Source organism: Megalops cyprinoides, chromosome 3 (genome assembly GCF_013368585.1).
Source record: "Megalops cyprinoides isolate fMegCyp1 chromosome 3, fMegCyp1.pri, whole genome shotgun sequence".
Classification (NCBI taxonomy): domain Eukaryota; kingdom Metazoa; phylum Chordata; class Actinopteri; order Elopiformes; family Megalopidae; genus Megalops; species Megalops cyprinoides.
The window spans coordinates 32,769,524-32,785,489 of record NC_050585.1 but is presented as its reverse complement, the minus strand read 5'-3'; the positions used below and the strand labels follow the sequence as shown (position 1 = coordinate 32,785,489).

At 41.4% G+C, this 15,966-nt stretch overlaps 2 protein-coding genes and 1 non-coding gene across 3 annotated transcripts; 2 read left to right on the top strand and 1 right to left on the bottom strand.

Moving 5' to 3' along the window:
- On the top strand, positions 1-4,794 carry ccdc82 (coiled-coil domain containing 82). Its single transcript, XM_036525194.1, has 7 exons — positions 1-895; positions 1,365-1,590; positions 2,099-2,191; positions 2,778-2,902; positions 3,414-3,584; positions 3,850-4,050; positions 4,639-4,794. The coding sequence occupies exons 1-7, from the start codon at positions 335-337 to the stop codon at positions 4,702-4,704; spliced, it is 1,443 nt and encodes a 480-aa protein (XP_036381087.1). The 5' UTR covers positions 1-334; the 3' UTR covers positions 4,705-4,794.
- Positions 4,795-6,226: 1,432 nt separating this feature from the next.
- Positions 6,227-6,298, top strand: trnac-gca. Its single transcript has one exon. It is a non-coding gene; the product is annotated as a tRNA-Cys (tRNA).
- Positions 6,299-9,014: 2,716 nt separating this feature from the next.
- poglut3 (protein O-glucosyltransferase 3) lies at positions 9,015-14,329 on the bottom strand. Its single transcript, XM_036525136.1, has 8 exons — positions 14,019-14,329; positions 12,258-12,455; positions 11,765-12,048; positions 11,172-11,388; positions 10,564-10,760; positions 10,172-10,366; positions 9,951-10,055; positions 9,015-9,256 (listed from the first exon to the last, which is right to left on the bottom strand). The coding sequence occupies exons 1-8, from the start codon at positions 14,257-14,259 to the stop codon at positions 9,113-9,115; spliced, it is 1,581 nt and encodes a 526-aa protein (XP_036381029.1). The 5' UTR covers positions 14,260-14,329; the 3' UTR covers positions 9,015-9,112.
- Positions 14,330-15,966: the final 1,637 nt, after the last annotated feature.

Below are 15,966 nucleotides of genomic sequence, written 5' to 3'. Positions count from 1 at the left end.
CAGGAGAGAGTATACAATTGATTGCGATCGCAGTCTTCTGTACACGCTTGTAGATGCGCTGGTGTGATTCGAACGTCTCGGGAAGCTTACGTCATGTCGTCGGAAGTGTCCGCATAGTATCACATAAACAGAGCAGGGCGCGAAGTTGCTAGCCAGGTAAGAGCCAAGACGACCCAACGCTGTACTTTGCGATACTTTGGTTTACTGCTAACTGCAGTTTCCCGCACGCTTTCTTTTTTGAGTATTTACCTGGCGGATTTAAGTAAATTAAGTAGCTAGCTTATTTTAAAGGTTTAGGTTTAGGTTTATCAAGTGTGTGCAGTTAGCCTCTACAATGACAAGTGCAAGCACCAGTAGAATTTATGAGACGCGGCGACGTTCAAAAAATCAAACATCTCAAGGTTCCCGTGTCGACTGGAGGAGGACCCGAGCTAAGTCTCTTAACTATCTGGACGACAGTGAGGAGACGGACGCGAGCACCCCAAGCACAAGCTCCGAGAGTGATACGGGGGATGAGGCAGGGGAGGAAGCCACTCTCAACGATGCACATGAGCACACACCCACCAGAGAAGGCAGTGACGCCGAGGAGGCCTGTGCAGTGTCACGGACCAGGCGAAAGAGAAGTTCCACGACCATTCTCACTGAAAGCTCCAGCGACTCTGACAGCGACGTGGGGGGCCGACCAGCGAGGAAACTGTTGCCCAAAAAACGCCAAAACGTCCAACGCACATTGACCGACTCAGAGACAGAGGCCGCGGCAGAAAAGGTCGAGGAAGATGAAGCTGCTAAAGCGAAAGAAACTGCTGCGAAGAGGAGAGAGCGACGGAACAAGCTGTTAGAACTCTCAAAGAGGAGGCGATCCCGGACTTCCACCTCCAGACGCAGAACATTAGAGGTAATTAGTGGTTTGGAAGATCACTGATGGAACAGGTCTTCCTTGCGAGGTTAGGACATAAACAGGAGAAACCCTAGGTGGAGTGTTGTAACGTATGTACTTGATTAGCTGTTTAAACACCATTACGTTGCATTTGCCTAGCAGAAGCTTCACCCAAGCAAATTGTACAGCTTCCAAATGATTCTACGTTATCCATTTATATAGCTGAATATTTATTGAGATATGTCGGCTGACTTGCATTCTCCCAGGGTACAACAGCAGTATCCCACCTGAGAGTTGAACCAGCAACCTCTGTCTTATGAGCCGTGCTTATGTACCATTATGTAGTCTAGCCACATTCATTCACACTTTATTATTGACATTACATTGGTGTTAATGACATTACATTGATGAAGACAGTTGTTGATCATCATACAAAAATACATTGGCATTATTGACCTTGTCTTATTTTTGGCTTTTTGATTTGTAGGTTTCAGGCCAGGGGGAGAATAGCTGCGATGATGATGGCGGTGGTGATGATGATGACGATGATAGTGATTCTCCAGATCAGTTGGCACAGCACAGCAGTGAGGAGGAAGAGGAAGACAAAGACAGCCTCAAAGATTTTATTGTGGAGAGCGATGAGAATGAAGAAGAGGGTGACTCCTTGGACCAGAGCAAGAAGGGGTTGTTCCTCTCTCATCATCTTCCACAGTGTGAGTTTTGACATCCCCCAACACCTCCCAGGGAACACACATCTCCTCACACACATACACACACACACACACACACAGTACAACATAGGAAAACATACACACAAACACCTCCCACAGGAAAAAAAATCATCTTTCAGATTGACTGCACAACACGGAAAAAACAGTGTTCACACACTGTATAACCAGGCTTGCCACTTATTTTTTTGTCATCTAATCTGTAGTTATTCTGTGTAGAGGAAATAAAAGACAATTCTTATTTACATATCTTATCTGTCTTATCATGTCTTATCTGCCTGTTTACCTGGATCTAACTAATTTGTGTATTTATAGGAAAGTAATAATGTTCTTTAGGAAGGAGTATGATCTGAATAAATGGTGGGATTTTGGGTCAGTGTGAGAATCACAGCTGCTGTTTGTGTGTGTGCCTGTGTGTCTGTTTGTTCATGCATGCACTGCTGATTGTATAATGTATATCTGTGTACCCCTCTCTTCTTCCCTCTCTCCTCAGTTGTCACAGGGTCCCAGCTCCAACACTTCCAGGTGGTGGTAAAGGCCCTACTGATAAATACTCTGGATGAGAACTTTCTCAAGTCTTTGTATGGTGAGACCCATACACATTCACAACAGCAGCCAGGGGTGAGGTCAGAGTAAGTGACATGTTAAGGTCAGAGAAGCTAGGTTTCAGATAGAATTTTAGGTTTTTTCAAAGGGGTAAGTCTTGTGACAAAAATAAATCTCTGTACATTATAAGTAATTCAAAAAATTTGTAATGTAGGTTTTTAACTTGCAGTTGGCTACAAGGAATAGATGCAGCTATTGGATGAATATATGGGTGAGAAATGTTATCAGGAGTATCATCAGGTTGTAATGTGGCAGGAAATGAAGGAGCAGAAGCAGAAGATTATAAGAATGAGCATGCAAATTTTTATGGTTGTGTTCATTGTGACAGATGGCGTAACTGCTGCCCTATGATAGTAATGTTATTGCCAATAAATGAGAATTTTACACCCAAGAAAATTTAGTAAACAGTCCTCTCCTATTCAAACGTTTTTCCTTCAGCAAAGAGGACATTCACAGCATGGCTCCCTTACAGGAGCAAGAGTGTTAGGCACAGGTGAGTACTGAGCAGTGCCTTTAACAGTGACTTCTGTCCATCTCTCCTTTCAAACTTGCCTCTTCATGACCAGATGGCAGTCGGACAAAGAAGTATGCCCTGGAGATGAAGTCATCCCTGTACTACCTAGACCAGCGGTACATTCTTCCACGGTTGGAGAACCTGAAACAGAGGAGCCGCTGGAGTGACCGCTACAAGGTCAGGACGCCTCCACTTCAGAAAATGATTTGTTTTCCACAGCTCCATTGATCCTCTCTTGAGTAAAAACCAGGAAAAGTGTTTCTTAGATATATAATCATATATTGATCCACCTTGTAAGGGGCATTTACTTATTGTGTTCTTTTATATTTAATGGAATATTCACTTGGGTGTAATTGATAAATACTTGGCCCATTTTGCTTCTTCCAGGAAATTTAAAATTTGTGTCAGTCCCACACTCAGTACCCTTGTATATGTTGAATTATAACAGTGAAATAACACAAAATTAATCAGAAAGCAACACTACACATCCTTTTGTCAAATCAAGCATTCATTCTGTAATTTTAGAGAAAAGGGACCCTAGGTACACTTGTACCTCTTATTGGTGGTTTCTGAGTGTTGAGTGTAAGCTGGCAGATGTGTTAAGTGGTGTGTGGGCAGTAATAAAACTTGTTGAGACCTGGCGCTTGTGAGTTTATGTGTATTTATGTTTTTGCGGGGGTGGCTGCAGGAGCGTGTAGAGTGTTACCCTAAAGTGCGGATTGTGGCAACGGGGATTCGGGGACAATGCTGTCAGGCCTGCCAGCTTCAGAGACACAGTCGCTTCACCGTGCGTCTCTCTGGGCAGCTCTACGATGAAAAGACCCTGCAACAGGATGAGTTCATGCCTGACGACACACAGGTATGAAGGCGGGACACATAGGACTTATATGGGGCTGTATGCGAATAACATGAGTCTTCATTCTAATAATGTATTGTGATCAGTGTACATTTTCATGACACAAGTATTTGCAACAACATTTAAAAACATAAAGAAATTAGCTGATCTTACTGTGTGGCATCATTGTTCCTCCTTTTTTCTGGAGGATGGTGGTGTCAGTCATCCTGATTGGTCTGTGGAGATGGGTGGTATACATGGTCCTGATTGTTGTGCTCTGCCACTTCAGGCCTTTCTAGTTGGAACAGTCTGTGCCAATCGCACCGAGGTGTACCACCAGTTGAAGCACTTCAAGTACCACCTGCTCTGCCGCTGCAGGGCAGTAGTAAAGGAGGAAGAGGAGGGGCAAGATGAGAAAGGGGAGGAGCCAGTGAAGGACACCGTCAGTAGGGTGTTTACCAAACTGCAGGAGCGAGGCTGGATCACAAAGGTGTCTACTTCTACTCACAAACCCATTTCTTTCCACTTGCTGCCTTCCTACTGACTACAGTGCTATTCTGTTGAGAGGAGGGGAGCACATGACTTAAATTTCCCATGTCTTGAAACTTATTTTATCAAGTAGCCTGTTCTACCAAGGTTGTGCAGTTAGGTTTTTTTTAATTATTGTGTCCTTGTCCTTCCTTTGCCTGGGATGGTAGTTTGTTTTTTGCCTCTTTTTAACTTAAAAAAAAAATCCCCTGAAGTGGGAGACTGAATGCCATGTTTCAAGTGAAAGTGGTTGGAAGCCACACTACTGAAAATATTTGTTCAGAGTTCTGTACAGGGGACTATGGATCTTGCTAAAATGAAAGTTGTAGCAGTGGGCTTCAGATTGTAGAACTGTGACTGCTTGAAATCACTTTGGTACCTTGAAGTCACCGCCTGGCACGTGCTGATAACACAAGTCTTTACAAATGTGTGTTAAAGGATACCAATGTTAGCTGACCAGTTCAGATCTGTATATGCATTGTCTTATGTGGTCTCAACCTTTCAGATAAACTGGCTCCAGTAAATGCTGATTACTGTTCTCTTTCTTCAGGAATATGAAGCATTTCAGGACTATCTGAACGATGCAGATTATTTCCAGGAAGAAAAGCTGGACTGAATAGCACATCCCCTTACCTGTCAGAAGTAGGGGATACTGTTGGGTTCATTTTCATACCTTATGTTTCTGTTTTATGCAAGTTAGAAAGGAATCATGGCAAATGGTAATTAGATCATGTTCATTTTCAAACTGATGTATGAATAAGACCATTCACACATTTGTTTGCTAATTTATTTAGCACTTTTACTATTGAATTCGTAAGGTTAAGTACTGCTTTTCAGAATGTAAAAATACCATTCTGTCTGTTTTGTACAGCAAATTGCTTAATTTTATATGTCTTTATTACTTCAACTGATTTAAAATGGTTGATTTTTGTATTTTTGTCTCTATTACCCAAACAAGTGTTAATGTTGGGGTTGACTTTACTAGCTTTGAATCATTTTCAGACCTATAATTCTCAGATATCCATTCCACACCAATAGTCAATGTGTACCACATCTCCAGCAACTTTGTCCATAAGGAAAATAAACATCATTGACATCATTGGTGGTTTTTTTTTTTTTTTTTTTAGCTAGCCTATCACGGTTATCATAGTAAAGATGAAAACTTAAATAAATTCCTCATGTTAGCCAAAAACAAGTTGTCAGACGCTGAACATAGTAGCCTAGCCTAGCCAGCTGTTTGTTAAAACATTTTTGTGTCATTGTGCAGTACTGTGCACCGTAAGTAATCGAGGTAAAGTCACTGGACAAGTCAATGACGTCATATAAATTGCGCGCGCAATGGAAGCCCGCTGTTGGAGGGAATTTCAAAATGAAAACAGTACCATGACTTATGCGCAGTAGTAACTTGTTTTGCTTGGGAAATTAACACATCGTTCGATGACTTAATGTTATATGTAATAAGGTTTAGTTTCCACTTTAATATATTCTCACGTTATTTTTAAGGGACACCTTAAGGAATGTACTCTTGTCTCTCGTGTTTTAAAATCGAAGCAATTAAAAATTACTGTATAATGTCTCCAAAAGGTAGGTTCCCATATTTGATAAAAAAATATTTTTTGTAATTTTGCAAACATTTTGCAACAATTCACTGGAAGGGCCAGGTTTTGGATTGCGCTGCAGAATTCTCGCTAGCATATACCTTAGTGCGAGTCAGCAACATCAGGTAGGATACTCAAATGTTTTTTTTTCACGCCACACGACGACTAACACAAACAAACCCTAAAATGATATTAACCCGTACAGTATTTTACTATGGCTTGTTCAGCTAACGCTAGCTAGATTACTGAATGCTCACTAAATCCAAACTAAAAGCGACTCTCCTAGAAACTCTCCAAATATCTTTCGTAGATTTTCGAGAAGAGGGCCGATTTAGGTAACGGTGCGTAGCTACACTATCAACTACAACATTGCTGATACTAATCTTCATTTTTTCACACTGCATTCATCGAATCCCCGTGGTGTCACAAAGAAATCAGATTTATTTAATGAATACCCCCAGTCTCGCCCGACATTAAATTTGAAGCAAATCATCGTATAGTATAGTATATATAGTTGTCGTGTGTACTAGTGAACCAATTGGGGGTATAGCTCAGTGGTAGAGCATTTGACTGCAGATCAAGAGGTCCCCGGTTCAAATCCGGGTGCCCCCTCTTTTGATATGTTTCTTGTTTTAAGATTATATATATACATTTAAGTGTAGAAATAAACGACTGGAACGTGAAGGCTGACATTCCGATGGAAGTATCTGAAGCAGGAAACTTGAATGAAGGTAACTGGTTAGAACGGGTGGTATGGCAGGGACATGCATAAAATGAATGTAATATTATGTTTCGCCAGAAGAGGGGGCGATTAAACAGATCGTGACTGGATAGTTGGTTCTCAGTCGCACTGTATTAAAAGGAATTTATGTTCCACACGTACAATGAAAAAGATAACGTTGGCATTTACAGAAAATATGCAAGTTTTACCCCTTGACTCATTTTCAGTGAAATGGTTCATCATATCTTACCTTAGACTTGTAGACCACACATATTGCTTGCATGTTTGCTGTACATTGATTTTTTTTCTCTGAACTTTTTCAGGCCATTTAAACATTTGTAGTGGATGGGGGGCAGGGGGTTGGCAAGGACAATAAGTTTTTATGGTGTTTTTGTGTCAGCCACTATTTTGGATTTCTAGAAGATGCCTGACCATGTAGTGAAGCTGGTGTTTGATTTGAAACGGTTTCCCTGGACAACAGTATGAGCTTGTACCCAAAAGGTTGTCAGTACAATTCCCTGGAGGGACACTGTTGCTGTACCTTTGGGAGAGACATTGATAACTTTAAACCTGTAACCTATGTAAGCTGCTATGAATAAGAACGTCTGCTAAGCAACATTAATTTATTCTTCAGCCAGTTTATAGTTTCTGAACAGTGTTGTTTGCTCCTTGTTAAGCGGTGAGGATCTCACCGTGTCCCTGAGACTCATAGGTTCAAGGTGTTTGAGGCAAATGGGTGAGTGTAAGTGCAGTTTTCTGAAAACTGGATCCATCACACCGGAAAAACAGGTCTGCTCTTCCGCTTAATGAGTCATTTCTTAGTGATCTTCCAGAGCAGAATTGTGGCATAGCGTTGAGGGAAATGTTCTTGCAGTGATGGCATCTTTTGACACGTCTTTAAGCTCCTTTTCTAAGGTGCAGTGTCCCTTTCAGTATCACATTGACAGTATCACTTCCACACCATCAGTGTACATACAATGGTAAAAAAGACTTTATTTATCAGATACTTTTTGGGAAATAAATATTTCAAATACACACTTGGATTTATTAAGAAACTACAATACAACAGACATGTTTACACATTTAGATACTGTACCAAATACAAATGATATACATCCAGGTGTCTTGTAAACATTTAGAGTAAGACCTAATGTTTCAAAAAGTTGTTGCATAATATGTACCTGTGGAATACAGCACTGAAAATACAGCAAAAGTAACAAATTACATACAAGCATCAAGTGGCATAGTGGTCAGCTTAGCAAATAAATTTTCATTGTGTAATTTCGATCCAAATGGATACATCTGTGACCAAGTTTAAAATATACATACAACTAACATTTACTTTATATGGCAATTCATGCTGGTTTATGCAGTGAAATTAAAGTTTAAATATGCATATTTGTTCTCTCTGATCTGTCAAAAGACAAAAAGCTCACCAGCAAATCAAGAAAAAAAAAAAAAAATCAATCAAGTTGCTTATTTCCTAGAATGGCATAATGAGGGCTCCACTGTACTCGGCCAATATTCATCAAGGCAACACCAAATTTTTAGACTGCCAAAACAGAGAGATGAAAACAACCTTTTGATCTCAACATTGTGGTAATATTGTCTTCTACTGAAATTCAAATGATAGGGACTGTTCAGCTCTGCACTTGTGGTTATAGAGAACTTACTTCAAAAAGTGAAATGATACAATACCAACTTGTGTTATTTCTCTTTGGTCAAATAGGAAATTAACTGAATGAAACAACTGTACCGTAAATGCTGGCTCACAAAATAGAACATCTTAGAGTAACGATCAGTGTAGTTCTAGTCCTCAAATTCTTTAAAAAAAATAAATGCTGATTTCTATTGGTTTAACTGTTGGAAAATGTAAACGTTCAAAGTACACAACAAGAAAAGCCACAAACATATGAAATAAAACAGTACAAAAACATGTAAACCTTAAGAATTCAGTCACCCTTCCACGATTAGCCCACACAAGCCTCTATCTAACCAGTCACATGTTAGAGCAGAGCAAGCAGTACAGTCTCTTCAGAGATCACAAATGCAAGCACAGTCAACAAGGACCACTGCCTTAACTTCTAGATTTGAAGGCAATGCTATGTCTAATAAAGGCATAGATATCTCTCATTCTGTAGCTCTTTACTTCTCAAATCTCCTCTTATTCCTTTGCAGAGAAGCATGCTGGAGCTGCTTATTCAGGTTAGTTTTGCATTTTACAGTAATATTGCTTTTGTGAAGTTCACAAAAGAATTAAAGAAAACTCAACTATATGAACTCATCTGTCTGAATGGTTCCAGAAGACAGGAAATGTATGGTTTGGAGAAGAGAAAAACAAACCATCAGCCATTTTGGCTTCCATTCATCATCATACAGCCACTGTCTTAAGGTGGGTTGGATAGTTGCACTGGTAGCCTAACATGTTGCACCACTCCAGGGGAGTGATACATGCTCAAGCATACCTCTGCATCACGGACACTCAGAAAAACACACAGTGCAGTTCACACTAAGCACATGTCCTGCAGTTTGTGGGCGTTTTCACAAATGCTTAATTAGCAGTTACACTCAGCCCAAGTTATAACACAGCACACAACAGAGGGCAAAAACCCTGTGGAAGACAGTCAACAGAACTCCCCCCATGACAACCATGGTGGTCCCTTCAATCACAGTCAGTTTCCTAGAAACACGTTGCCAACTTTGTATCAGAGCTCATCCTTCTTCAGAGTGGGTCCATCCCTTTGCATCTCCCGCTCGCACTTGCAGAGGGCAGTGTGGTCAGAGGGCTGGGGCACTAGCTCCATATCCTTGTGCACTGTGGGCCGGCTGGTCTGACGCTCAGCATACATCTGCAGATGGACAGAGCAGCAAATAGGCTGTAACCGATGTTCATGTCCATGTTCATGACACCAGCCCCTCCCCACACACTGTTCATGACTCTCTTCATGCTTATCATTATGTTCTATGGAGTCGGATATACCTGGTGTGTGTCAATCTAAAGTTAATATCAGGTTCATTGAAAATGAATTCTGACCCAACGTAATTACAGCAGGATGCTAAGTATATTAAATATACACTATAATATATATATATATATATAAATATATTAAATATGTATTAAACAGCATAATCTCAACACTGACAAACCCTGTCAGGTTCTTCTCTAGTATGTGGAATCATTGGCGTTTTAGTCTATGTGTAAATATATGATATTTTGAATTATGTCTGTTTTTTTTTCCCTCTTTGTATTTGTTTGTTTTTTGTTTGTTTTATTGTTGTTTTTTGTGCTAGCTTTGATGATGATGATGATATTTTAAGTTAAGATAACACTTTATTGACCCCCAGGCGGGGAAAGAGGAAAGACCGAGTGTCAGTGAGGTGTCACCTTTGAAGTGTGGGCTTCAATGTGTCGTTACACAAGGAGCAGTCCATTTGTGTGGAAGTCATAGATGATGAATACAGCACAGCACAGCACCTGTAGCACTGTGCTGAAGTAATTGTACAGTGGTGTGGAGGTCGTAGGTGGTGAATATAGCACAGTACCTGCAGCACAGTGTAGTAGTAACAGTACAGTCTTGTGGGCTGAAGTAACTCTCTGGCCATTGCCTGTCCTTCTCTGGCTATCGCTTGTGCCTCAGCATCATTTTTCTGTGAACAACGAGACAAATAAATGCACTCATAAGCCGGTTAGCTACACTGATGGACAGACGACAAGTACTAAGATCTGTCGAAATGATTTAGACCAGCGTTAAGGTCTCTCTCACCTTGGCCCATTTGATCTTGTCTATGAGGTCAGACAGACTCCTCTTTACCGGTACGTAGTGTCTACCTGGCTGCAGGTGGGCATAGAAGTGCTCATAATAAGGGGAAACTTGCTTCAGAACCACGCTGTCTCCCAGCATCAGATAAGGAAACCTGTAAGCTGCCACAGTACCATCCACATTCACCTGGTACTTGTACTGGAAAAAGAAAGGGAAAGAGAAGAGGAGAGGCAGAAAGATGAATAAGCGTGTAAGTGTCAAAAGAATTTTGATGTGGTCTGGTGTCATGTCTTAAGTGTCATCAAAACAACTTCTATTAAGTCTTTGATCCACCATTCTGCAGAGGATTACTTGATTTGGAGTTAATGACAGAATCCAGTTTTGGGCTGCTGCACCTTGAAGAAATTGAAGAAGCCGACAAGGGGTGCCTTGCCCAGCTCCTTTTCCTTCTCTCGAAAGAAGAAGTATCCAGTGATCCCTGCGTCCAACAGCTCTGGGTTTTTTCTGGACAGGGTGACTAGATGCAGGCGTTCCTCACGGCTGTCCCGGCCTCGGAAAAAAGCCTGCTCTGTCTTGTTAACCCATGGGGGACCTGCGAAAGAGAGTGAGTGTCAGCAGGTAGTTGCAAGGCTTGTTCATCCACAGCTGCATTACATCAGAGTCCCAAGATTGACATACTGGTGTTGTTGTACTTCACCACAAAAAGCAAGCAACCGCTTTCTCAGGGCCTGACTCACCCTCAGAATCTGAATCTACCACAGCTATATTTGTTTAAAATATTTTAATATTTAAATATATATATATATATATATTTAAAATATTATAATATGCTGACAAGTCAGCAAATACAACAAAGTGGTGACTTTACTCAAGAACCTTGTACATAATGGCTCTACACCAGCCCTAACATATCCATAATGTCTTGGTAATACTGCATGAAAATAACAGACAAATCCCATGCAAAAGTGCAGTGCTGCTGTCTAGCACCGCCTGCTGATCACACCTGTATTTCCCTGGACTGACAGCAGGTCATTGGAGACGCCCCTCAGTGTCTCCAGTGTGGAGTGAGTGATGTCATAAGTGGGAAGGATGATGTCACGTGTGTCTGTAGAGCCACACCAGGAGATGATTGGAACAGGTCCAGGGGTGTCGTTCACCTTCCGTGTCTCCATTGGCCAGTCTCCAACATTGATGTAGAACTCAATATCAGGCAGTCTCACCTGATGGGGGAATGTGGGGGTTCAGAATCTGCAACACTGATCTGGCTATATGGAATTATTTCACTCATTTGTCCCCTACTGTTTTGTAATCTAAACTGGAAATTTTGCAAATTATAAAGCAAAGATAAAGAATGCACTCAAAATAGAGAAGCCCAAGCTTATGGACTAAACTGCACTGTAAAACCCCCACACTACAGGCACCCCGCCACCTCCATTTTATAGGCCAGCTTATTGAAAGTAAACGAAGTACTATTTTGTTTCAAGAAGGAAACTTCCTTTCTTAGAATTGTTTGCACAGGAAATCAGCTATCAGACTGCCAGCAGACTTTTTTCCTGTTAGTGCTAATCAGCGCTCTACCACATCCCTCAAACTCACCTTCCTGGCCAGAGAGAGCAGCATCTCGTCTGAGAACATTTTGAAGTCTGTGTACTTGCCAAGGGCACGGCGGTAGATCTGGTTATTGAGGATGGTGTAGTGAATGAGGCCTCCTCTCTGGGCAAAGCGCCGGGGGACTTCTTGTAGTAGGCGCTGCAGGTCAATGGATGGGAAGGAGCTAAAGTCCTTCAGGATCTGGGGTTCTTGGGTGGGACAAGCCATGGTGTTCAGCCAGGCGGATGGGTCGGCTTCTGGACAGTCACAGTACTCGTGGTAGACTGGGCCTATAGAGGCAAAGAAGACTACTTTTTTAATTTCTCATTTTATCACATCATCCCACTACTGTGGGTCACTCCTCTGGAGTTTTACTTTATATTTATTTAGTTTACTTGTTGTTCTGTAACATCCAAGTACACATTTTACCTTCCTGTAATTTCATTTTAGTTCTACTCCTAGATGTACTACCAAGCTGTCATGGGCCTTGCGGTGTTACCTTTGAGGATATAGGGAGACTGGCCAACAGGCTGATCCTTATGAAATACTTCCACCTTGAGCCCCTTGGGGGCGCTGCCATACAGGCGGTACCTCATGAGGAAGGAGCCATCAGCACGGTCCAGGGGTTGAGGGACATGGATGCGGATGTGTTCTCCTGGAGTCAGCGACGATATCCGCACCCGGAATGAGTCTTTACCTAGATGTTGACAATAGGAGAAGAAGAGTCTTTATCTGAATCACAACCCAAAGGTAATTAACACAAGATAACCACACACCTGTATGGCTCATCACAGCAGTAATAAAAACACGAATCAAATACAGAATAAAAATAGCCAAAAAAGATTTGCTTTAAGTAATTAGATCTCAGATACTGGAAAGCATCTGTTCCCTTTCTTCCAATGTTGTGATGGAACCAGGCTGACTCAATGTGTTTTTTTTCCCCATCATCTTTCTGGCCAAAATAAGAAGACCCAGAACTAACCAAGTCAACTGTCCTCCAATGTATATGGTAATGGTCTGGTTACAGGATGTTTTATGTCAATATTCTCTTGCATGTAGCAACCTAAGCAACTAAAAAAAATGTAATAACTTCCGATCTGCCCAGTAACACGAGTGTTTTTTCAAGCATGCATTCCTGTCTTCTCCAATTATATAGGTACGTGATCCACACAGCTAACTTAGAAATTATTGCAGACAATGATGGCAGATCTCTCTCTGATACTATCTCTCTCTCTCAACTATATATTTATAAACTACACCACTCTAACAATGACTAAAGGATGTTGACCAACTTCTACTTTTTAATGTTTGTGAAAAAGCAAAGTGAAAGTGACAGCTTGACTGCTGTGTCAATAAGAATTTCTACACAGTGCGGTTATATTTTGCGGAAATACACATTCATACATGTGCAACACAAAAGTGTGAGCACAAATGCACACGCAGTTACCCTGGCCATTTGGGACGTGACCCCATGAGGTCAATGTGCCTTGTGGGGTTATACCCAATCGGTTTGCGCCAAGAAACACACAGGCACAAAACCAGAATGGAGGACAGAAAGACACAGTGCACATGGCACCATTCCTAATAGGGATCCTAACATTAAAAACCATGAAGGATGTAGTTCTGCAACTGGAGAGTAACTCAGCCCTGCTGGGATGCAGTTAAAAATAATTAGGTCAAGTACTTGGAGTTGCTCACTGAAGCATAGTATGGGCACTTGTTGAGTGCTGTATGGCCTCCATGGTTGAGTGCTGCATGGCATTTTCCTCTGTTTTATATAGAGTGTGATGTCATTTCTGAACTCAACATGCCCAAACCCTTTGGCAAATAAAAAAGATTTGATAATTGGATCAAAATTACACCCTCCCAACCATAAACTAGACATGGACTCATTCATCTCATCATGAACGTAACTGCGTTGACTGCCAAGAAAGAATTTAGGCTTGCTAATGATTACGATTTATACAGAAATGAGTTAGGCAAGAATAACTTTATAGTATTTGTCATTTTGCTTAGAAAAAAACAATACATTGTCTATCCGCAGGGGGGCAGGTTGCATAACATTCAACAGTTGCTCAAGCAGACATTGCCTTTGTGTTACAACATTTTTAAGTTTTGCATTTTGGAAAAAAGGACATTTTACTATGTTCCAGCATTTGCTTCCAGTTCGTTAAGAATTTCACTTGTTTTCACTTTGCCATTATATCCTTTCTACCCCAATACTGAGGCGATGCCTACAAAAGACGTCAAAGGCACTTACCTGGAGAGTAGGTGAAGTTTTTTCCCGCTGAGTTCACAGCCTGTATGTAGAAGTATCGAACAGGCAAGACAACTTCGGGGTCGAGTCCCGAACCCCATACAAGGCATTGATCGGGATTCAGTTTATCAGACTCACAAAAAGTATAGTCTGTGCGGCAAAGTAAAATTAAAACAACACAGAGAACGGTACGCAAACTCTGCATCTGACTAAGTAAGTCAAGGCATTTGTTTTTAGGAATCATTTTCAAGTAGCACCAGTTTCACAGTATGTAATAAATTATTAACGCATGTTCGTTGATTTGCGTGTTCCAATTCTCATCTCGGTTTCACTGAAAATGTGCAGAGTTGGGGGGGGGGGGGGGTCATCTTTGATTTGTCCGAGTATGATTGGACGACGAACCAACCAATCTGCAAGAGACCCCTGTGGACGTTTACGTCTCAGATTAAATTTAGTTGATTAAAATAAAATAGTTACCAAAGCATATTGGTCAGCATACGACAGTTTTGCTATTAAAAAGACTTCTCAGTCTGTAATGCGGAATTTCAAATCACCGGGTGTATCGTGAAAATAATCCCGATATTATCCAGTGAGGGAGCGCTTTGGTTCCGCCTATGAAATCAAGTGGACGCTTTACACACACACATACTCTCTCTCTCTCTCTTTCTCTCTCGCTCTCTCTCTCTCTCTCTCTGTCCTCTGAAACTAGAAGTTTAATAGATTTATGCAACAAGGTGTTTGCTCTGATTAACAGTGAATAAATGATGGTCGTTTTTATTTTTATATACATATATTGTATACTTTATTGTAAAATTGCATTTGAACATCAGGTTAAGTAACATATTCATACAATTACATGCTCCCATCCTTTACTTGCTACATTTTGTTTTAGAAAATCTACAAATTTAGCTAGGATATTTGAGTGGGGTTCCAGTGGTCTATTTACAGCAACAGTAGATACTTCACACGGCCTCTTCCACAGCTGAAGACTCACATCATCCTCGTATTTATAGCAGTTAACATAAGGTTTCAACATATTGTTCAAACCTTTGAGCAATATACCAGCACTGTTGTGTCATTTTACTGAACATTCCACAGAGGGAGCAAGACGTTATTTTCCATCTGAGAGTGTGATTTTTAGATGTTAAGAGAAAAGACCCTATGTACAAAGCTATCCAAATAGTTCAATTGAATTGGGGTTTTACTTGTCTAGTAGCATCAGTAGTAGTATCAGTAGCAAAGATATTCACTGGAACCAATTCCAATAATTATCAACTGTTCAGCAGGACAGGGATCCTTTTTAGAGGGGGGAGGATGATGTTTCTGTGTGGAAGACAATCTGTCTTTGGATCCTACTGGTCAGACACCCACATATGGCAGTAACATTGCCTTTTTGGCACTGAAGGAGATGCCAGCTGACCATCCCTGACGCATGTGGTTCTGTTCAAATATCTTGGCACTGCAGATATCTCTGAAAAGCTGCTGCTGGGGGAGAATGAGGAGCAGCTATCCAGGAAGTGCAGGTGCCTGTCAGTGCGAACCAGTCTTGCGCTGGAGCTTCTCCTGTAAGTGTTGCATCTCCTGAGTGCCAGCAGCATGGCACTGGGCGTCGACCTAGAGCTCAGAAGAGAAAGCTCTCTTGGGTCAGTGAATGTAAAGTCTCTCTGTTGGTCAGTGATTGTAGTCTCCATCCGTGAGTCAGTCACTGTTGACTGATCCAGTTGGTGAGTGAACGAATGCTCTATTAGTGGATCACTGTCTGTGATTGTAGATTCTGTCAGTGACTCAGTGACTTTAACTACATTGGCAGCTGAGTCAGTGAATGAAGGCTCTCTCAGTGGCTCGGTGATTGTGGACTCCCTCAGTGGGTCAGTGACTGTGACCGTGGAGTCTCTAATTGGGTCGGTGCATGTGTTCCTAGATTTTCTCAGTGTCTCAACGATGGCAGATT